Source organism: Bombina bombina, chromosome 1 (genome assembly GCF_027579735.1).
Source record: "Bombina bombina isolate aBomBom1 chromosome 1, aBomBom1.pri, whole genome shotgun sequence".
Taxonomy (NCBI): domain Eukaryota; kingdom Metazoa; phylum Chordata; class Amphibia; order Anura; family Bombinatoridae; genus Bombina; species Bombina bombina.
Genome location: NC_069499.1, coordinates 613,203,135 through 613,226,832, shown reverse-complemented (window position 1 = coordinate 613,226,832; position 23,698 = coordinate 613,203,135). Strand labels below are relative to the sequence as shown.

The following is a 23,698-nucleotide window of genomic DNA, read 5'->3' as shown; positions in this document are numbered from 1 at the left end:
AAAAAATACACTTTTTTCATATTTTATGCTTTATTTTTAACCCCTTAACGACCAAGGACGTACGCCACACGTCCTCAAAAAAAATACAGTTAATGACCAAGGACGTGTGGCGTACGTCCTTGGTCTGGAAAGCAGCTGGAAGCGATCCTGCTCGCTTCCAGTTGCTTTCCGGTTATTGCAGTGATGCCTCGATATCGAGGCATCCTGCAATAACATTTTTTAGCAATCCGGTGCAGAGAGAGCCACTCTGTGGCCCTCTCTGCACCGGACATCACCGGCTAAATCCGTTGGTGGGTGGGAGCCGGTTCGGGAGGCGGGTGGCGGCCATCAATGGCCCTGATGATGTGGAGGGGGGCGGGATCGTGGGCAGGGGTGTTCGGGGGCGCGTGCGGACGCGCACGCGTGCACGGGAGGGCAGGGGCGGGTGCGTGCACGGGGAGGGAGCGGGTGGGAGCCGCTACACTACAGAATAATTATGTATTCAAAGTTTTAAAAGTACTAAATATTGATATCAAAATACATTAGTCAGGGGGTGGGGGATTGGTCTGTGGGAAGGGGGAAGCTACACTACAGAAAAACAACATAAAAATAAAAAAAAACCTATTTCTCTTGCAAACTGGGTATTGGCAGACAGCTGCCAGTACCCAAGATGGCCCCCAATAAGTCAGGGGGGGGTTAGAGAGCTGTTTGGGGGGGGGATCAGGGACTTTGGGGGCTAAGGGGGATCCTACAAAGTAGCATATGTAAATATGCTAAAAAAAATTTTTTTTTTTTTTTAAAAAAAAACTTTTATTTTAGTACTGGCAGACTTTCTGCCAGTACTTATGATGGCGGGGACAATTGTGGTGTGGAGGAGGGAAGGGAGCTGTTTGGGAGGGATCAGGGGGTCTGATGTGTCAGGTGGGAGGCTGATCTCTACACTAAAGCTAAAATTAACCCTGCAAGCTCCCTACAAACTACCTAATTAACCCCTTCACTGCTAGCCATAATACACGTGTGATGCGCAGCAGCATTTAGCGGCCTTCTAATTACCAAAAAGCAACGCCAAAGTCATATATGTCTGCTATTTCTGAACAAAGGGGATCCCAGAGAAGCATTTACAACCATTTGTGCCATAATTACACAAGCTGTTTGTAAATCATTTCAGTGAGAAACCTAAAATTGTGAAAAATTTAGCGTTTTTTTTAATTTGATTGCAATTGGCGGTGAAATGGTGGCATGAAATATACCAAAATGGGCCTAGATCAATACTTGGGGTTGTCTACTACACTACACTGAAGCTAAAATTAACCCTAGAAGCTCCCTACATGCTCCCTTATTAACCCCTTCACTGCTGAGCATAATACACGTGTGGTGCGCAGTCGCATTTAGCAGCCTTCTAATTAGTAAAAAGCAAAACCAAAGCCATATATGTCTGCTATTTATGAACAAGGGGGATCCCAGAGAAGCATTTACAACCATTTATGCTATAATTGCATAAGTTGTTTGTAAATAATTTCAGTGAGAAACCTAAAGTTTGTGAAAAAAATTGTGATAAAGGGAACAATTTTTGTTATTTGATCGCATTTGGTGGTGAAATGGTGGCATGAAATATACCAAAATAGGCCTAGATCAATACTTTGGGATGTCTTCTAAAAAAAAATATATACATGTCAATGGATATTCAGGGATTCCTGAAAGATATCAGTGTCCCAATGTAACTAGCGCTAATTTTGAAAAAAAGTGGTTTGAAAATAGCAAAGTGCTACTTGTATTTATGGCCCTTTAACTTGCAAAAAAAGCAAAGAACATGTAAACATTGGGTATTTCTAAACTCAGGACAAAATTTAGAAACTATTTAACATATATTTTTTTGGGTGGTTGTAGATGTGTAACAGATTTTGGGGGTCAAAGTTAGAAAAAGTGTGTTTTTTTCCATTTTTTCCTCATATTTTATAATTTTTTTTAAAGTAAATTATAAGATATGATGAAAATAATGGTATATTTTGAAATCCATTTAATGGCGAGAAAAACGGTATATAATATGTGTGGGTACAGTAAATGAGTAAGGGGAAAATTACAGCTAAACACAAACACCACAGAAATGTAAAAATAGCCTTGGTCCCAAACGGACAGAAAATGGAAAAGTGCTGTGGTCATTAAGGGGTTAAATACAGACATACACATAGATTAATAACTAGTCCTAAAGCCTGTGTACATGGGCCATTTTTTGCAATACAGCGGTTTCACTCCTTGCTCTCTCTCTATCCCCCCCTCTATTTTGCTCTCTCTGCCCCCTCTCTTTTGCTTTCTCTTCCCCCCTCTCTTCTGCTCTTTCTTCCCCCTCTCTCTATTTTGCTCTCTCCCCCCTCTCTTTTGCTCTCTCTCCCCTCTCTTTTGCTCTCTCTCCCCCCTCTCTTTTCCTCCCTCTCTTTTGCACTCTCTCTCTTTCCCCCTCTTTTGCTGTCTCTCTCCCTCCCCCTCTCTTTCGCTGTCTCTCTCCCTCCCCTCTCTTTTGCTGTCTCTCTCCCTCCCCTCTCTTTTGCTGTCTATCTCCCTCTTTTGCTCTCTTTATCCCCCCTCTTTTGCTCCCCCCTTTCTTTTTCTCTCTCCCCCTCTCTTTTGCTGTCTCTCTCTATCCCCCCTCTTTTGCTTTCTCTCTCCTCACTTTCTTTTGGTCTCCCCCCTCTCTTTTGCTGTCTCTCTCCCTCTCTTTTGTTCTCTCTACCCCCCTCTTTTGTTCTCTATCCCCCTCTTTTGCTCTCTCTCTCCCCCCTCTCTTTTGCTCTCTCTCTCCCCCCTCTCTTTTGCTCTCTCGATCCCCCTTTTGCTCTCTCTCTCCCATTTATTCTACTCTTTCTCCCCTCTCTTTTGCCGACTCTCTCCCCTCTCTTTTGCTCTCTCTCCCCCTCTCTTTTGCACTCTCTCTCCCCCTCTTTTTTGCTCTCTCTCTCCCCCTCTCTTTTGCTCTCTATATCCCCCATCTTTTGCTCTCTCTCTCTCCCCTCTCTTTTGCGCTCTCTCTCCCCTCTCTTTTGCGCTCTCCCCCTCTCTTTTGCTCTCTCTCCCCTCCTCTCTTTTCCCCCTCTCTTTTGCGATCTCTCTCTCTCCCCTCTTTTGCGCTCTCCCTTTTTTGCTGTCTCTCTCCCTCTCTTTTGCTCTATCTCCCCTTGCTTTTGCTCTCCCTCCCCCTCTCTTTTGCTGTCTCTCTCCCTCTCTTTTGCTCTCTCTATCCCCCCTCTTTTGCTCTCTCTATCCCCCTCTTTTGCCCTCTCTCTCTATCCCCCCTCTTTTTGCTCTCTCTCTATCCCCCTCTTTCTCCCCTCTTTTTTGCTCTCCCCCCTCTCTTTTGCTCTCTCTCCACTCTTTTGCTCTCTCTCTCCCCTTTCTCTGCCCTCTCTTTTGCTGTCTCTCTCTTTTGCTCTTGCTATCTCCCATATTATGCTCTCTCTCTTCCCTTTCTTTTGCTCTCCCTCCACTCTCTCTTTTACTGTCTATCTCCCTCTCTTTTGCTCTTTCTATCCCCCCTCTTTTGCTCTCTCTATCCCCCCCCTCTTTTGATCTTCCTCTCTCCTGTCCGGCCTTGCCCCCTTCAGGCACGGGCAGCCCAGGTCCAGCTGCTAGGTCAGTGTGTTGAAGGCCAGGTGTGTTTGTCCTCGAGTTGTCTCTACTGCGCATGACAGCTTCGGACAAACACACTTGGCCTTTTATATTATAGGATAATATATTTGGAATCTGCTAGGTCTGCTGAAAAAAAATATATAGTTTGCATAGTTTATTCACACAAACCTTACTTCAAAAAGTGTTTAAACGTTAACTGCAACAAAAAGCTCAAAACCAGATTAGCACACAGTTGGGAAATGGCTTAGCAGCCAAAAAGGGTTAAACACATAATTAAAAAAAAGTCAGTTCAAGAACAGCAATGCATTAATGGGAGCTAGCTGAACACATCTAGTGAGTCAATGACAAGAGACAAATGTGTGTCTTAAGACCACTGCTCCTTAACTCGTCCACTGCCTCTGAGGCTGCGGACATCAATCCGCCCAATCTCATACGATCGGGTTGATTGACACCACCTGCTAGCGAATCTGCAGGGGGTGGCATTGCACAAGCAGTTCATCAGAACAGCAGATCATATCCGCCACACACTTGATAAATCAGCCCCCAAGAGAACAAGTAAATGTGATAATAGAAGTTACTTTAAAAGTATCTTAAAATGACATAATCTATCTGAATCATGCAAGTTTAACTTCCCTATCCCGTTAAATCTCTGACATTTTTTTTTACTTGTGAAACAATGATTTCAAATAATTGAGGTATACTTAGAAAGTATAGTCCAACATTCCAGTCCACTAGAAATTGCAGTGTAAAAACTATCGCCTAGATTTAGAGTTTTGTTGGTAAAAACCTGCGTAGCTAACGCTGCTTTTTTTCCCAACGCACCCTTCCAACAACGCTGGTATTTAGAGTTGTCTGAGGGGCTGCGTTAGGCTCAAAAAAGTGAGTGTTGAGCCTAATTTAGCTCCACTTCAACCCTCAATACCAGCGTTGCTTACGGTAGCGGTAAGCAGCTAAAACGTGCTTGTGCGCGATATCCCCATAGGAAACAATGGGGCATTTTGGGCTGAAAAAAAAACCTAACACCTGCAAAAAAGCAGCCTTTAGCTCCTAACGCAGCCCCATTGTTTCCTATGGGGAAACACTCTCTAAGTCTGCACCTAATATGAACCCCGAGTCTAAACACCCCTAACCTTACACTTATTAACCCCTAATCTGCCGCCCCCGCTATCGCTGACACCTGCATTATATTATTAACCCCTAATCTGCCGCTCCGGACACCGCCGCAACCTACATTATCCCTATGAACCCCTAATCTGCTGCCCCTAACAGCCCCCCAACGTCGCTGATACCTTACCTACACCTATTAACCCCTAATCTGCCGACTGGACCTCGCCGCCACTATAATAAATGTACTAACCCCTAAACCGCCGCACTCCCACCTCGCAAACACTATAATAAATTATATTAACTTCCACGAACGCTGAACCGCTGCAAGCCCTTTAGCCGGTTTCTCAATTAACCGGAAGTGTGTGGGAAGAATAGTAGTGGAGCACTGGGGGTTCCGCTGCTTGTAATCCCAGAAAAACGAAAAAATGCGGCAGCAACAAGCAGAGTAAGAAGTAATTTAAAATTCAAATGCTTTATTTCACATGTCTTAAAAAAGCCAATTGGCAAAGAATACAAAGGGTAGCAGGTGATAACCCTCCTTACATGTTTCGTGCCTATGCTCGGCACTTAATCATAGGATTAAGTGCCGAGCATAGGCACGAAACATGTAAGGAGGGTTATCACCTGCTACCCTTTGTATTCTTTGCCAATTGGCTTTTTTAAGACATGTGAAATAAAGCATTTGAATTTTAAATTACTTCTTACTCTGCTTGTTGCTGCCGCATTTTTTCGTTTTTCTTCAATAAATTATATTAACCCCTAATCTGCCCTCACTAACATCGCCGCCACCTACCTACAATTATTAACCCCTAATCTTCCGCATGCAACGTCGCCGCTACTATAATAAATTTATTAACCCCTAAAGTCTAACCCTAACACCCCCTAACTTAAATATAATTTAAATTAAACAAAATAATATTCCTATAATTAAATAAATTAATCCTATTTAAAACTAAATACTTACTTAGAAAATAAACCATAATATAGCTACAATATAACTAATAATTACATTGTAGCTATTTTAGGATTTATATTTATTTTACAGGTAACTTTGTATTTATTTTAACTAGGTACAATAGCTATTAAATAGTTATTAACTATGTAATAGCTACCTAGTTAAAATAATTACAAAATTACCTGTAAAATAAATCCTAACCTAAGTTACAATTAAACCTAACACTACACTATCATTAAATTCATTAAATAAATTACCTACAATTACCTAAAATAAAATACAATAAAATAAACTATTCTATAATACAAAAAAAACAAACACTAAATTACAAAAAATAAAAAAGAATTACAAGAAGTTTAAACTAATTACACCTAATCTAAGCCCCCTAATAAAATAATAAAGCCCCCTAAAATAAAAAAATGCCCTACCCTATTCTAAATTACCAAGTAACCAGCTCTTTTACCAGCCCTTAAAAGGGTTTTTTGCGGGGGAATTGCCCCAAAGTAATCAGCTCTTACCTGTAAAAATAAATACAACCCCCCCCAATATTAAAACCCACCACCCACATACCCCTACTCTAACCCACCCAAACCCCCCTTAAATTAACCTAACACTACCCCCCTGAAGATCTCCCTACCTTGAGTCGTCTTCCCCCAGCCGGGCCTAAGTCTTCATCCAATGGGGCAGAAGAGGACATCCAGACCGGCAGAAGTCTTCATCCTATCCGGGCAGAAGAGGACATCCGGACCGGCAGAAGTCTTCATTCTATTCGGGCAGAAGAGGACATCCGGACCGGTAGACATCTTCATCCAAGCGACATCTTCTATCTTCATCCATCCGACGAGGAGCGGCTCCATCTTCAAGACCTCCGGCGCGGAGCATCCTTCCTGGCTGACAGACTAACGACGAATGCCTGGTCCTTTAAATGACGTCATCCAAGATGGCGGCCCTCGAATTCCGATCCAATCAACCAATCGTATTGAACTCGCATTCTATTGGCTGATCAGAACAGCCAATAGAATGCGAGTTCAATACGATTGGCTGATTGGATAAGGCAATCGGATTGAACTTCAATCTGATTGGCTGATTGAATCAGCCAATCAGATTTTTCCTACCTTAATTCCAATTGGCTGATAGAATCCTATCAGCCAATCGGAATTTGAGGGACGCCATCTTGGATGACGTCATTTAAAGGACCAAACATTCGTCGTTAGTCCGTCGGCCAGGAAGGATGCTCCGCGCCGGTGGTCTTGAAGATGGAGCCGCTCCTCGTCGGATGGATGAAGATAGAAGATGCCGCTTGGATGAAGATGTCTGCCGGTCCGGATGTCCTCTTCTGCCCGGATAGGATGAAGACTTCTGCCGGTGCGGATGTCCTCTTCTGCCCGGATAGGATGAAGACTTCTGCCCGGTCTGGATGTCCTCTTCTGCCCCATTGGATGAAGACTTCGGCCTGGCTGAAGACGACTCAAGGTAGGGAGATCTTCAGCGGGGTAGTGTTAGGTTTATTTAAGGGGGGTTTGGGTGAGTTAGAGTAGGGGTATGTGGGTGGTGGGTTTTAATGTTGGGGGGGTTGTATTTTTTTTACAGGTAAAATAGCTGATTACTTTGGGGCAATGCCCCGCAAAAAGACCTTTTAAGGGCTGGTAAAAGAGCTGGTTACTTGGTAATTTAGAATAGGGTAGGCCATTTTTTTATTTTGGGGGGCTTTATTATTTTATTAGGGGGCTTAGATTAGGTGTAATTAGTTTAAACTTCTTGTAATTCTTTTTTATTTTTTGTAATTTAGTGTTTGTTTTTTTTGTATTATAGAATAGTTTATTTTATTGTATTTTATTTTAGGTAATTGTAGGTAATTTATTTAATTAATTTAATGATAGTGTAGTGTTAGGTGTATTTGTAACTTAGGTAAGGTTTATTTTACAGGTAATTTTGTAATTATTTTAACTAGGTAGCTATTAAATAGTTATTAACTATTTAATAGCTATTGTACCTAGTTAAAATAAATACAAAGTTGCCTGTAAAATAAATATAAATCCTAAAATAGCTACAATGTAATTATTAGTTATATTGTAGCTATATTAGGGTTTATTTTATAGGTAAGTATTTCGTTTTAAATAGGATTAATTTAGTTAATTTTAGGAATATTATTTTGTTTCATTTAAATTATATTTATGTTAGGGGGGTGTTAGGGTTAGAGTTAGGTTTAGGGGTTAATAAATTTATTATAGTAGCGGTGACGGTGCGGGTGGGAGATTAGGGGTTAATAATTGTAGGTAGGTGGCGGCGATGTTAGGGACGGCAGATTAGGGGTTAATACTATTTATTATAGTGTTTGCGAGGCGGGAGTGCGGCGGTTTAGGAGTTAATACATTTATTATAGTGGCGGCGAGGTCCGGTCAGCAGATTAGGGGTTAATAAGTGTAGTTAGGTAGCAGCGACGTTGGGGGGGCAGATTAGGGGTTAATAAATATAATATAGGGGTCGGCGGTGTTAGGGGCAGCAGATTAGGGGTTTATAGGGATAATGTAGGTGGCAGCGATGTCCGTTCGGCGGATTAGGGGTTACAATTTTTTTATAGTGGCGGCGATGTGGGGGGGCCTCGGTTTAGGGGTACATAGGTAGTTTATGGGTGTTAGTGTACTTTAGAGCACAGTAGTTAAGAGCTTTATATTCACGCGTTAGCCCATAAAGCTCTTAACTGCTGACTTTTTTTGTCGGTAGGAGTCTTGTCGATAGAGGCTCTACCGCTCACTTGTCCCAAGACTCCAAATACCGGCGTTAGGCAAATCCCATTGAAAAGATAGGATACGCAATTGGCGTAAGGGGATCTGCGATAGCCTGGAATCGCGGAAGGGAAGTGAGCAGTAGACCCTTTCCTGCCTGACTCTAAATACCAGCGGGCGGTAAAAAGCAGCGTTAGGACCCCTTAACGCTGCTTTTGACGGCTAACTCAGAACTCTAAATCTAGGTGTATATATTTAATTCTGCTGATTTTTTTCTCTTTTTTCTGTGGCATTCTAATGCATTAGAAAAGCCTCTGCCAGAATGAATTTGCCCAAATTACAGATTTAAACAAACAATCTGGGTAAACACATGGATTCATTTAATGCTACAAAAACAAACAAACTGCAAATCACCAACAGAAGCCTCTTGAAAGGTTAAAATGGGATTTCAAGAGGTAAAGACCAAAAAGCCATTCAAAACCTACTTAAAAATAGTTTTCCGATATATGAGAATACCCCTATTCAAATCTCACAAAGCAGATAATTGGAGCAGTTTACATGGTGTAAAGACACTTTAAAACCACATGATAACCTGGATTTCTAATGGACTAGAATGGTGCCAAATTTAAAAACCTGTCCGCAGCACTTGGTACGGATCTTCTAATGGATTGGAACAGATCCTATGACCAGTCAGTACCACAATTAAATGACTGCAGAAAAAGGGTAATTGTCAGACTGGTCCCACAGAGAATATTCCTTTTAGTAAATTGTGATGCCTTTTAATGGACCAGCAAAAAGTTAGATTACAAGTGGAGTGATATTGGGTCTTTGAGGCCATTTATGCGTATCTTAAATTCTGCCAGTATTGAAAGTTAAAGGTAAATGTAAACACATGAGCGCAATCACGATTTACGCTAGAATGATTACCACAACCTCAGATCTCTGGTTAACTGTTACACAAGACAAAAAAAGTTGCCCAAAACACATCAAAAATACATTTAACAGTACAGTTACACTAATAATAACACTGTCTGATAAAAAAAAAATTAAAAAAAAATATTGCATTAAAAAGTTGTAAGATATTAGGTCCCGGGTGTTAGAAGAAAAAAAAAGGCATACAAAGTGCTTTAACATTGAGACACATATGTCTAAATATGTATATGTATGTATATATATATATATATATATATATATATATATTATATATATATATATATATATTGTATATATATATATATATATATATATATACACATACACACACACACACACACACAGAGAAGCACACTCACACGAACGAACAACTGGCTCAATACCATTGTTCGCCTGTTCTATGGCGATTTACCACCTGGGTACAACTTCTTTTAGCCCAGTGATGCTTTTCACAGAGTAGAACTTTCCTGTAGTATATCAGTCTGATCCTGCCTATTACGGTCAGTCCAGCACCGAAATACCAGGCAATTCCTCTCTGAACAAGGAACACAGCAACCCCAGACGACCGTTTTGGTCTTCATTGGTCCTCGTCAGTGCGGTGTAGCCATATTCCTCTAAGCACACTGAGCAAGGAGTCCATGTCTGGTTTCTCCTTTTTCCCATAGGGAGACTAAATACACACAGAGAGAAGCCCATTAACAGGAACAAACAACCGGCTCAATATCATTGTTAGCCTGTTCTATGGCTATGTACCACCTGGGTGCAGCTTCTTTTAGCCCAGTAATGCTTTTCACAGAGTAGAACTTTCCTGTAGTATATCAGTCTGATTCTGCCTATTACAGTCAGTCCAGCACCAAAATACCAGGCAATTCCTCTCTGAACAAGGAACAAAGCAACCCCAGATGATCATTTTAGCCTTCATTGGGCCTAGTCCGAGATAGCTGGAGCACTACATGGCAGAAAATAGTTCTGCCATTTAGTGCTCTTGCAAATGTATAGCATTCTTGCAAAACTGCTGCCATATAGTGCTCCAGAAATGGTCCGGCTTTGAACAAAAGATACCAAGAGAACATCTAAATCATGAAATAAATATGTTGGGTTTCATATCCTTTTAAGATGCACTCACCATATTGTCCAGTATCTAGGGTGATTTACCCAAGAACTTTAAAAGTATTGTTCATGAACATCCATATTTATAGATTTATGTACATGCCATCATGAAAACTCAATGAGTACAAAAAAGAGCTAGCAAGAATTAAAGAATAAAATAGTTTCACAGGTAATTTTTTTGCGATATGACATGTTTTACATGTGATTGTGCACCAACTTTATTTGAATAAATAAATGATGGTCTTTTTTGTCATAGGCAATGTTAATGGCGTGAAATGCAGTGAACAGCCCCCTGCTACGCCAGAATCACCTCCTGCTAAACCTGAAGCATCACATGGAAGACATCCTGGAGGAAGAGCAGCCACTCCACATCCTCAACAACTGCCATTAAGAAAGACCTTTAGTGACCTTGGACATATTTTGCAATCGCCAAGCACCATGGACAATGCTGGTGTTTTGTATGCAAATCCCTCATGTAATGGGGCAAAGGATTCTTCCACCTCTCCTTGCTGGCAAGATAGCTCATTCAATTATATGACACCAACAAGCCCAGTGAGAAACCAGCGGAACAATGGGAATGAAACTACAAAATGTTCCACCTTGGCAATGGCTTCGCCTGGAATGAGTAGAAGTGGAGTATCCCACACCCACAAGCTAAGGAAAGAAACCACTCAAAGGAGAAATGGGGGCAGCATGTGTGCTAGCTCAACACTTCCACCCCATACTGTAGCTAAAGTTAAGGAAGATCATTCAAAAAATGCATTCCACACTGCTCAGCCAGGAGGAAATAATTCATCTACTTTGTCTTCACAATCCAGCGAGGGTACTTTTCGAGAGAGGTCACTTTCAATGCCCACAGACTCAGGATCTTTATCCTCTGTAGATATTGCCTATATGGACAACAGAGGAGGAAGTGGGGATTATGCCCTGAATTATCCTAGTGGGAGCTCAGAGGAGAGCACTAGCACTGAGAATGTATCTGTTGCAGCTGAGCAAGACAGCCAGCAGGAACGAAGGAGATCACGAAGTATCTCCCTGCGGAAGCCGAAGAAGAAGCCATCACCTCCTGCACGCAGTGTTTCCTTGATCAAAGATGGAAATGCGCAGAAATTGCAGCCAGCATCCACCATGCCAAAGGACCAAAGGCCAAAAAGTCTATGTATTGCCTTTGATAGCCAAGGGAATAGCTATGTTCAAACAAACATGCAGGGTAATGCCACAATGCCATCATCAAAAAGCATGCATTTTACCCAAAGCTGGAATCTAAGTGATTGTAAATCCAATAATCTATACAGGACATTGTCTGGTTCCAGCACAGCTACAGGTACAACTGTATTGGAGTGTGCAAAGACACAAGGAAGTTCAGAGTCACTGACATCTCCTTTCTACTCCAGGGCTACAACTCCTTCCCAGGTTTCCACGGAAGCAGACTCAAAAATCTCATCTCCAGGTAGACTTCCTGGCTTAATGTCTCCTTCAAGTGGTTATTCCAGCCAGTCAGAGACTCCTACAGCAGTTCCAACATCACTGATTCTTGGACACTCCCCCTACCAAACTAATAAGGTGCGTCCCATGGTGCCAGAGAGAAAGTCTTCTTTGCCAGCTGTTTCACCTATTGACAGAGGTCCTAATGTTCGACAGCTTTTTGATTTACCACTAACGCCACCTACACATCTGGAGTTGACTGGAGTAAGAAAGTCTACAAAGGCTAATGTGAGAGCCAACAGAAACCATTCAGAGTCAACCTTTGGCACAAAAGTAACTCCAAAGACTAGTCCTGTACAACCTGTAATGCCAATGGTTACACAGTCAGATTTGAGGTCTATCCGCCTGCGCTCAATTAGCAAATCAGAGTCAGAAGACAATCTGGATTCACTAGAACAGCTTGAGGATCTTGTGGATGAAGCTTTTCCATTATCAGAAAGAAAGGTAAAGCCACCTGTGGCAGAAAAGCCTCCGTTATCCAGAAGACCCAATAATCTTTCTTACAGGGCCTCTGCTGTCACACCAGAATACCCTTTAATGTCTCCCTCATCTCCTGGAATATCTACCAGAGACCAAGCATCTCCACAAGATGCCTACATGGTTATTGGGACAATCAGGTATAAGAAGATCTATAGTGCAGAATCTCACATGGAGACACCACTTTCTTTAGAACCATCTCCTCCTATTGAAGGCTACTTACATGGAACACCCTCTGGAGAGAGAAGCTTTTCACAAAGTAGCAATGAAGAGGAAGATGTATTTAAAGGAAAACATTTACCAGAGAGAATCACCCTACAGAGCTTGAGTTACACAGATAAAAAGAGAGTGAAGGTCCCACCACCTATTCCAAAAAAGCCTAGTGTGTTACATTTGCCAGTTGCTAGCCCATCACCACCAAATGCTGGGGCAAGTGCTTCTTCTGAACAAAGATTATCCCCTAGTCCTGTCATCACTGTTGATACAGGAGGTGGCTCCTTTCCTGATATTATAGAGTTCCAAAAATATAATGCAGACGGTTTAATCTCTGCTGCTCAACCAGATCTTGTATCTGGGGATATTCGGACAAGTAAGTGAAACAAAGAGATCTATTCATTATGTTATATTTTGTTTTATTTACATTTGCATCTGGTTGCCCCCACCACACACACACACACACCAATTTGTAGATAGGAAAGAGGTTTCTCCAGTTAGTTGAATTCAATATGTGGGTTTCTTTATGTTGTTTATATTTTATTCTATATTTTTTTATATTCTATACCTTTTTATAATCCTCAAACAGTAATGCTTAGGCTCTTTGTCTTATTCCATCTTAACATCTACTTTTGATCTCAACTACTCTTACACAAATGATAGGACACATATTTTCACCTAGAAACTGCTAAGAGTATTTTGCTCTTTAAACATCAACTAGTCACACACACACTAAATGAAGCATTCAACCTGCCCCTCTCTTCATCTCTCAGGTACATAGTGAATAACTTAAAGGGACAATAAGTCAAAATTAAACTTTCATGATTCAGGTCTAGCATGCAGAGTGACAAAAGGATAACTGAATCTACCCCATCTAATCTTCTGATTCTACCTTATTCCCTTCTCCTAAATATTTTTTTAATTAATTCTCCAACACAACTATTCAATTTCCTACTTATAACCAGCAGTATATATTATATCTCTCCTAGATTTCCACTCAATATCTAAAGTTCTAATCAGCCCTGATGTCTTTGTGTTATAGTAGACTCTTTCGCCTAGATTACAAGTTCTACGTTAGCTTTAAAAAGCAGCGTTAAGGGGTCCTAACGCTGCTTTTTAACGCCCACTGGTATTACGAGTTTGGCAGGTACAGGTGTACCGCTCACTTTTTTTCCGCGACTTTTCCATACCGCAAATCCCCTTACGTCAACTGTGTATCCTATCTTTTTAATGGGATTTTCCTAACGCTGGTATTACAAGTCTTGGAAGAAGTGAGCGATACAGCCTCTACCTCCAAGACTCCTACCGCATATAAAAGTCAGTAGTTAAGAGTTTTATGGGCTAACGCCGGAACATAAAGCTCTTAACTACAGTAGTACAAAGTACACTAACACCCATAAACTACCTATGAACCCCTAAACCGAGGCCCCCCCCACATCGCAAACACTATAATAAAATTATTTAACTCCTAACCTGCCGACCGGACATCGCCGCCACCTACATTATACTTATGAACCCCTAATCTGCTGCACCTAACATCGCCGACACCTACATTATATTTATTAACCCCTAATCTGCTGCCCCCAACGTCGCCGCCACCTAACTACACTTATTAACCCCTAATCTGCTGACCGGACATCGCCGCCACTATAATAAATGTATTAACCCCTAAATCGCCACACTCCCGCCTCGCAAACACTATAATGCATTTTATTAACCCCAATCTGCCGTCCCTAACATCGCCGCCACCTACCTACAATTATTAACCCCTAATCTCCCGCCCCCAACGTCGCCGCTACTATAATAAAGTTATTAACCCCTAAACCTAAGTCTAACCCTAACACCCCCCTAAGTTTAAATATAATTTAAATAAATCTAAATAAAATTACTATAATAAAATAAATTAATCCTATTTAAAACTAAATACTTACCTATAAAATAAACCCTAATATAGCTACAATATAACTAATAGTTACATTGTAGCTATTTTAGGATTTATATTTATTTTACAGGCAACTTTCTATTTATTTTAACTAGGTACAATAGCTATTAAATAGTTAATAACTATTTAATAGCTACCTCGGTAAAATAATTACAAAATAACCTGTAAAATAAATCCTAACCTAAGTTACAAATACACCTAACACTACACTATCAATAAATTAATTAAATAAATTAACTACAATTATCTAAAATAAAATACAATTAAATAAACTAAACTATATTACAAAAACAAACACTAAATTACAAAAAATAAAAAAAATATTACAAGAAGTTTAATCTAATTACATCTAATCTAAGCCCCCTAATAAAATAAAAAAGCCCCCCAAAATAATACAATTCCCTATCCTAAACTAAATTACAAAGTAATCAGCTCTTTTACCAGCCCTTAAAAGGGCTTTTTGCGGGGCATTGCCCCAAAGTAATCAGCTCTTTTACCTGTAAAAAAAAGAAATACAATACCCCCCCTAACATTACAACCCACCACCCACACACCCCTACTCTAAAACCCACCCGATCCCCCCTTAAAAAAAACTAACACTACCCCATTGAAGATCACCCTACCTTGAGCCGTGTTCACCCAGCCGGGCACTGATGGGGCAGAATAGGACATCCAGACCAGCAGACATCTTCATCCAGACGGCATCTTCTATCTTCATCCTTCCGGAGCGGAGCCATCTTCTATCCAGCCGACGCGGAGCCATCCTCTTCAATCGAAGTCCTAACGCAGAATGAAGGTTCCTTTAAATGACGTCATCCAAGATGGCGTCCCTCGAATTCCGATTGGCTGATAGGATTCTATCAGCCAATCGGAATTAGGGTAGGAAAAATCCGATTGGTTGATTTAATCAGCCAATCGGATTGACGTTCAATCCGATTGGCTGATTGGATCAGCCAATAGAATTGACCTTGCATTCTATTGGCTGATCCAATCAGCCAATCGGATTGAACTTCAATACGATTGGCTGATTAAATCAACCAATTGGATTTTTCCTACCTTAATTCCGATTGGCTGATAGAATCCTATCAGCCAATTTGAATTCGAGGGACGCCATCTTGGATGACGTCATTTAAAGGAACCTTCATTCTGCGTTAGGACTTTGATTGAAGAGGATGGCTCCGCGTCGGCTGGATAGAAGATGGCTCCACTCCGGAAAGGATGAAGATAGAAGATGCCGTCTGGATGAAGATGTCTGCCGGTCCGGATGTCCTCTTCTGCCCCATCGGTGCCCGGCTGGGTGAACACGGCTCAAGGTAGGGTGATCTTCAATGGGGTAGTGTTAGGTTTTTTTAAGGGGGGATCGGGTGGGTTTTAGATTAGGGGTGTGTGGGTGGTGGGTTGTAATGTTGGGGGGGTATTGTATTTCTTTTTTTTACAGGTAAAAGAGCTGATTACTTTGGGGCAATGCCCCGCAAAAAGCCCTTTTAAGGGCTGGTAAAAGAGCTGATTACTTTGTAATTTAGTTTAGGATAGGGATGTTTATTATTTTGGGGGTCTTTTCTATTTTATTAGGGGGCTTAGATTAGGTGTAATTAGATTAAACTTCTTGTAATATTTTTTTATTTTTTGTAATTTAGTGTTTGTTATTTTGTAATATAGTTTAGTTTATTTAATTGAATTTAATTTTAGATAATTGTAGTTAATTTTTTAAATTAATTTATTGGTAGTGTAGTGTTAGGTGTATTTGTAACTTAGGTTAGGATTTATTTTACAGGTAATTTTGTAATTATTTTACCGAGGTAGCTATTAAATAGTTATTAACTATTTAATAGCTATTGTACCTAGTTAAAATAAATACAAAGTTGGCTGTAAAATAAATATAAATCCTAAAATAGCTACAATGTAACTATTAGTTATATTGTAGCTATATTAGGGTTTATTTTATAGGTAAGTATTTAGTTTTAAATAGGATTAATTTATTTAATTATAGAAATTTTATTTAGATTTATTAAAAATATTTAAGTTAGGGGGTTTTAGGGTTAGACTTAGGTTTAGGGGTTAATACATTTAATATAGTAGCTGCGACGTTGGGGACAGCAGATTAGGGGTTAATAATTGTAGGTAGGTGGCGGCGACGTTAGGGACGGCAGATAAGGGGTTAATAAATATAATATGGGTGTCGGCGATGTTAGGGGCAGCAGATTAGGGGTTCATAGGGATAATGTAGGTGGCGGCGGTGTCTGGAGTGGAAGATTAGGGGTTAATAGTATAATGCAGGTGGCGACGATGTTGGGGGCGGCAGATTAGAGGTTAATAAGTGTAAGGTTAGGGGTGTTTAGACTCGGGGTTCATGTTGGCGTGTTAGGTGTAGACTTAGAAGGTGTTTTCCCATAGGAAACAATGGGGCTGCGTTAAGAGCTGAACGCTGCTGTTTTGCAGGTGTTAGGTTTTTTTTCAGCCAGCTCAGCCCCATTGTTTCCTATGGGGAGATCGTGCACGATCACGTTTTTCCAGCTTACCGCTACCGTAAGCAACACTGGTATTACAGGTAGAAGTGGCGCTAAATTTGCTCAACGCTCACTTTTCTGAGGCTAACACAGCCATTCAGAAAACTTGTAATACCAGCGTTGTTTAAATTGAGCGCTGGAAAAAAAAGAAGCGTTAGCTCCGCAAGTTTTTACCGTCAAAACTTGTAATCTAGCCGTTTGTTTGCACTTTGTTTTCCATCTTAAAATCAGAAATTTAAAAAAATGTCTTTTTTCACAAATTTATTCATAATCTACTTTCTCATTTAATTCATTATACAAATGCTACTGTATCACTCATCAAGCCCATCCAATATCATTATATTCCATTACCTGCATACTTACCTCAAAATCAATAGGAGTACCTTTACCAGATGCAACATCCTATTCTTTTATATATTCTGCTTCGCTCTGCCATTGGGCCCCATGTATTAAGTGGCGTGCGGACAAGCTTCTCAACTTGAGACGTTGTCTGCACACCTTCCCTGCATAGGGCAGCGGATCTGTTTTGTCGGCTGGCCAGTATGCATCATTACACACTTCGATGAGTGTGTAATGCCCAACACTTCACTCACACGATTGGGACTGTCAATCACCCAGAGTGAGCAAGCCCTTAGTGATTTCTCTTTACCACCTCTGACCGCTACTTCCTACATTCCGTGAAGCAGATGCAAGGGCTCCGGAGCAGCTTACTCTGCTTTGTACATGGAGCCCATTGTCCTCAAGAATTAAATTCAAGTTTGCATCCATCCCAGTCACTGTCTGCAGATGTTTGCTCCAATCCTTCAATGTTTCTCATTATACCCTTTTCACCATTACTGTTTTTACTAGTTTTTTGCTCTGTCAGAGTAACATTTATTTTCTAAAAAGTTTCCCCCTTAAGATCTATCTCACCTCGCTTTTTTTCTTAACTATTACTTTTCATCTCCTGTAGGATGTAGGCTCTTTTTTCTTTATAGCACAAAGAATATCTTACCAAAAATACCATACATTGGGCCAGATTACAACTAGTGTGATATTTGTCATTTTTGCTCAAACGTAAACTTCAGGTAGTGCGAGTATTACAAGTTGAAAGTAAAAGGTTTGAGTGCGAGCAAAACCTGACACGTGCTAACCAAAGGAATATCAAAACCTCATTAATGTATTCTCTCCCAGTCAATGGAGAGTGCAGAATAAAAAAAAAATATCGCTCACATGCCAACACTACTGGAGTTATGAATATTTCCCAGTCTAACGTTCTTCACCTACAGAACAATATAATATTTATTGAAAAATAAATATTTATCTCTCTCTCTATAAGTATATCTGTATATATGTATACCTGTATAACTACTCCTATATATATATATAGGCATACAACAAGTCAGGTAAAAATGGCACACACCAACCATAGGCAGCTCCCTGGAGCACTGCCAATACGAAATGTACATATTCAGATGTATCCTAGAGCCGGCTGAAAAACCCTAAGACACAGAGCAGGCATACACAGGTTACTGGTGAATAACAAAAGCCTTTAATGCAAAAGGTAACACAGAATGGCCTGTTGCCAAACGTTTCAGCTTGCACAGGAGCTTTCCCCAGTGGATGTTTACTTGGGCCTCCCCTGAGGAAAGCTCCTGCGTGAGCTGAAATGTTTGGCAACAGGCCATTCTGTGTTACCTTTTGGATTAAAGGCTTTTGTTATTCACCAGTAACCTGTGTATGCCTGCTCTGCGTCTTGGTGTTTTTCACCCGGCTCTGGGATACATCTGGATATATAGGTATAGATATCTATTTTACATAAACATTATCAGATATATATATTTAATAATAAAAATAAAAAATAAATTCTATGTGAAGAACATAGGAATGTAAAATATGCGTAACGTGCCCCGGTGTTTGAGCTAGGTCTAGCGAGTGCCAGGTTAGCTCACATGAAGAATTGCTAATCTTACATTGCGTTATTGAAATCTTGAATATAAAATATTAAAAATTATTATAGATATTAAAATATATACTGTATATTCTATTTTTTTACAGTATTTATAATCATTTTAATTAATATATTTTTTTAATATTTGGAATGTTAAATATATACAGTAAATATACACTTGCACACATAAATAAATATGTAAACATATATATACATACATACACATATTATAGCCCTTTGCAGTCAAACACCTTGTCATATACCATATACCTTTACCATTAGAACTTTATTAAATAGTTATATGAATATTTTTTATCAGATAGTGTTTATATGAGTGTACCTGTATTTCTAAATATATTTATATTGTGTCTAGTTCCACCTTTTTTTAATGCACTACCTTTACACGACTTGCACTAATCCGACGACCGTAAAATGCAATTGAGCTCTTGCAATCGTGTCTACTTTCAATTTGTAATACGCACTCTATTTCCGAAACGTGCAAAAAAGCAGATATCGCATGCAACAGTTGGCACACAACTTGTAATCTAGCCCATTACTAGTGGTTGCTCAATCCATACCACCTCCTTTTTTGAGCTCATATTCTTAAAAAAAAAAAAAGTTGCATAAAACACAACATAAATACACTATCTAAAAAATATTATTCATATAAATATTAAAGAGAAGTTATAAGGGTTAAAAGGTATATGGTATATGACAAAGTATTTGAATGGAAAGGGCTATACTGTATATGCACTTTGTACTTTGGAGCCCTTTCCACTCAAAAATCTGAAAACAAGAAAAATAATTTTTAATACATTTTAATATTTAATAATGAATTTTAGTGTGTATTTACTGTAAATATTTTACATTCCAAATGTTTTATGTATTTTTAAATTTATATTCCTATATATATATATAGATCATTTTCTTCTATGTGAAGAACATTGGAATGTAAAATATTCATAACTACCTTCATGTTAGAGCTGCAGGTTTAACTCCTGTCGGGTTAGTGTGAAAGCGATTTGTTTGTTTTTTTTCCCAGTTTACGCGCTCCATTAAAGTCTATGGGGAGAAGAAATTAACATGGTTGCGATATCCTGAAGTTACTGAAGTTACTGTGCATCAGCTCCCTCTTGTGCGCAAACATTTTACTTTTAACTTGTAATATGCGGAATAACCCACGCGTGTTAAAAGTTTATTCTGGCAGTGTTTGCACATGAGTGAAAGCGCTAAATAGCACACCACTTGTAATCTGGACTTTAAAGGGATATGAAACACAAACATTTTCAAAGTGAGCCTCCTATCCACCATCATTCTATTGGCATCTACGACCAAGCACTGACTTTTCTTAAAGGGATATGAAACCCAAAAAATGTCTTTTGTGATTCATACAGAGCATACAATTATTAAAAAGCTTTCAATTGACTTCTTTTATCAACTTTTCTTCGTTCCCATTGAATTCTTTGTTGAAGAGATACCTAGGTAGGTGTCTGGAGCACTAAACAGCAGGAAATAATGCTGCCATCTAGTGCTCTTGCAAATGGATTAAAATTCAGGCAAAACTATTGCCATAGTGCTCCAGACACATCCAGGATACTGAGCTTAAGTTCCTGCTTTTCAGCAAAATATACCACGAGAATGAAGAAAATCAGAAAGTTATTTTTTCCCCCCTCACAAACCTTCTCTGAAAATGTGTGACTATATGGGACTTACCAGTGTTTAGAGTTATGACACTTTTTTTTTTTTATAAAATATTATTTTTATTTTTTTACCTAAGTAAGAAAAAGTGTTCCAATAATTTGCAATTATCTTTTAAAGCAGAATGTTTTACTGATTCATCAGAAGATAACAGATGTGTAGCCAATAAGACTGCAGAGTCCATCACTGAAGATGATGATGAGGTGTTTGTGTCGTCACGTACAACGGAAGACTTATTCACTGTCATACACAGGTAGGCATACATATGCTAAAAACTTATGGACAAACATTAACTGGAGTTCTAGCTGTACAAGCAGTGAAAGTGTGTTTCTGGGGAAAAAAGAAGTCTGAGGTCTTATCCAATATTTTCTTGCAGTAACTTTGTCAATTATCATCCCAGCTTATTATTGAGGATTATCTTTTGTTACATATTTGCCAGGTCCAAAAGGAAGCTGTTGGGCTGGAAAGATTCTGGAGACACCTTTAGCAGCAGGCAAAGCTTGGTTTCACCAGTAAAGAATTCAGTCAGCACAGCAAGCAATGACTCTTCTTCTGGGACAATGACCTTAAGCCGGACATCCAGCAAAAATGAGGACTTTAAAGCTTTGCTTCAGAGAAAGGGCAGCAAGAGCGGTCTAGGAACCCGTCCATCAGCTGCAGAACTTCTTAAAACCACAAATCCATTAGCACGAAGGGTCATGAATGAGTTTGCTCCAGAAATTGAGAAGAGTGGCAGCTCCAAAACATTACCATAATGATTTTAAGAATAAGTATTATTGTAGGTGGACAGCACATAGGGAGAACATTTGGAGAGTGGAAACATGACAGAAAATATTTCAATCAGACAGGGATATTTAGTGTCTTCATTCCATGTTTTCCTTAAATGGAAATCTGAAATATGGGTTTACTGTGAAACATAAATTATCATGTTTTGCATAGGATTAAACTAATATTGGTCTTATTGGAGCTGTACAAGAGGACAAGAAGGGACCTTGCTTCAATACATCTTGTTCAAAGATCACTTTGATCTACCAGTTGTGCTGTATTCTACATTAATGTGGCAGTGATCACTAGCTCTCTTATTGGAATGTACAGGGACATCTGCATGTAAACCAAAAAAAAAAATCACTATGATAATCAGCTTTTTTTTTTTTACTATGTTATGATTTATGTTTGGTATCATTATGGCTGGTGCTGACCACTTTTCAAGAAAAGTGCATTTAGCTGAAAAAGTTATGCACTCAGTATAGATGGTCTAGGGGTGTCTTTTTACAACAAGGCTTTAAATGCAGATAAAATAAACCCATTCATTGAAAAGAGTTAAATAAGCAAAAGTAATAATCTTCTGCTCTTACACTGCCTTAAGATAGAAACTGTGTGTAATAACCGGAGAGACAATTATTTCCTGACAGCACAAAGATGCTAACAATTGTGGTGGATTTAATGCTGTGTTTTTTAAACAATTATGGTACCCAGAGACAACATACATTTAGTAAGGCTAGACTTGTTATCCACTGAATAAAGGGACAATAAATAACAGCCCACATATAACATATATAATAGACTATAGTGTGTTTGTATAGCACCTTGTGTCAAATGTAGAAAATAAAAGAACAGCATAGAAACTAGGGAAAAAAGTCCTCAGCACTCAAAAACCTCTTTTAAGCAATTTATTGATAAAAACAGAGATGTTTCGGGGTCACAGCCCCTTATTCAAGCTTGATCAAGCATGAATAAGGGGCTGTGACCCCGAAACATTGCTGTTTTGTATCAATAAATTGCTTAAAAGAAGTTTTTGAGTGCTTAGGACTTCTTCCCTAGTTTGTATACCTTGAGGCCTATTTATAAAATGTCTGTCGGACCTGATAAAACAGTGTGGATCAGGTCCGACAGACATTGCTGAATGCGGACAGCAATACGCTCTCCATATTCAGCATTGCACCAGCAGCTCTTGTGAGCTGCTGGTGCAACGCCGCCCCCTGCAGACTCGCAGCCAGCAGGGGGTTATCGATCAACCTGATCGTACTCGATTGGGTTGCATTTCGGCAATCTCTGTCCGCCTCATCAGAGCACTTGGACAGGTTTATGGAGCTGCGGTATTTAGACCACTGCTCCATAACTTGCGTTTCTTGCAAGTCTGAAGACTCGCCAGAAACACGAGCCCTCAAGCTCAATTCGGAGCTTGATAAATGGGCCTCCTTGTGTCAAATGGTATACACAAATAATGTGTTCTAAAAGACAACTATTTTAAGGGACAGTCAACACCAACATTGTTATTTTTTAAAAAGATAGATAACGTCTTTTATACCCATTCCCCAGCTTTGCACAGCCAATATCGGTATATTAAATATACTTTATAACCTTTAAACCTCTAAATTAGTTTCTAAGCCACTACAGACAGCCTCGTATCACTTTTTTTTATTAGCTTTTCACAACAGGAGACTACTAGTTCATGTGGGCATATAGATAACATTGTGCTCACACCCGTGGGTTGTGGATGACACTGCACTAATTGGCTTAAATTAAAGTCAATAGAAATATATAAATAGCCATGTGATCAGGGGGCTGTCAAAAGAGGCTTAGATAAAAGGTAATCACAGAGGTTAAAAGTATATTAATATAACCAATGGGTAATAAAGGGATTATCTATCTTTTTAAACAATACAATTTTTAGAGTTGACTGTCCCTTTAATGTGTTTATTGTCCTTTTAATCAGAAGTTATCTGTCCAGAAAGCCATTAGTAAATGTCCTGCTGAAACAGAAATAGATTAAAAAAAATATGCTGTGAGATGACAATCAAGTAATTTAAATGAATATTAATGCTGTAAAAGCTGTGTACGCTTGGAAACCTATCTTGCCTTCTAAAGAATGAGCCACATGTTATAGTAAAAGGTGTCATTAGTACAATTTAGTCATACAAGTGCACGTCTGTAGCTTTGAACTGGCACGAAACATGCCACCACTTTTTATTTACATAAATACTGAAAGGTACTGATCAATTAACCATGTTATTG

At 39.5% G+C, this 23,698-nt stretch overlaps 1 protein-coding gene across 2 annotated transcripts in view; it reads left to right on the top strand.

Moving 5' to 3' along the window:
• Positions 1-21,823, top strand: part of NHSL2 (NHS like 2) — a 343,137-nt gene extending 321,314 nt beyond the window's left edge. For both annotated transcript variants that reach the window (XM_053698992.1, XM_053698994.1), the window contains 3 exons: positions 10,688-12,982; positions 20,804-20,936; positions 21,123-21,823. In XM_053698992.1, the coding sequence (XP_053554967.1) occupies positions 10,688-12,982; positions 20,804-20,936; positions 21,123-21,438 (2,744 nt within the window). In that variant the 3' untranslated portion in view covers positions 21,439-21,823. The remainder of the gene's footprint in view (positions 1-10,687; positions 12,983-20,803; positions 20,937-21,122) is intronic.
• Positions 21,824-23,698: the final 1,875 nt, after the last annotated feature.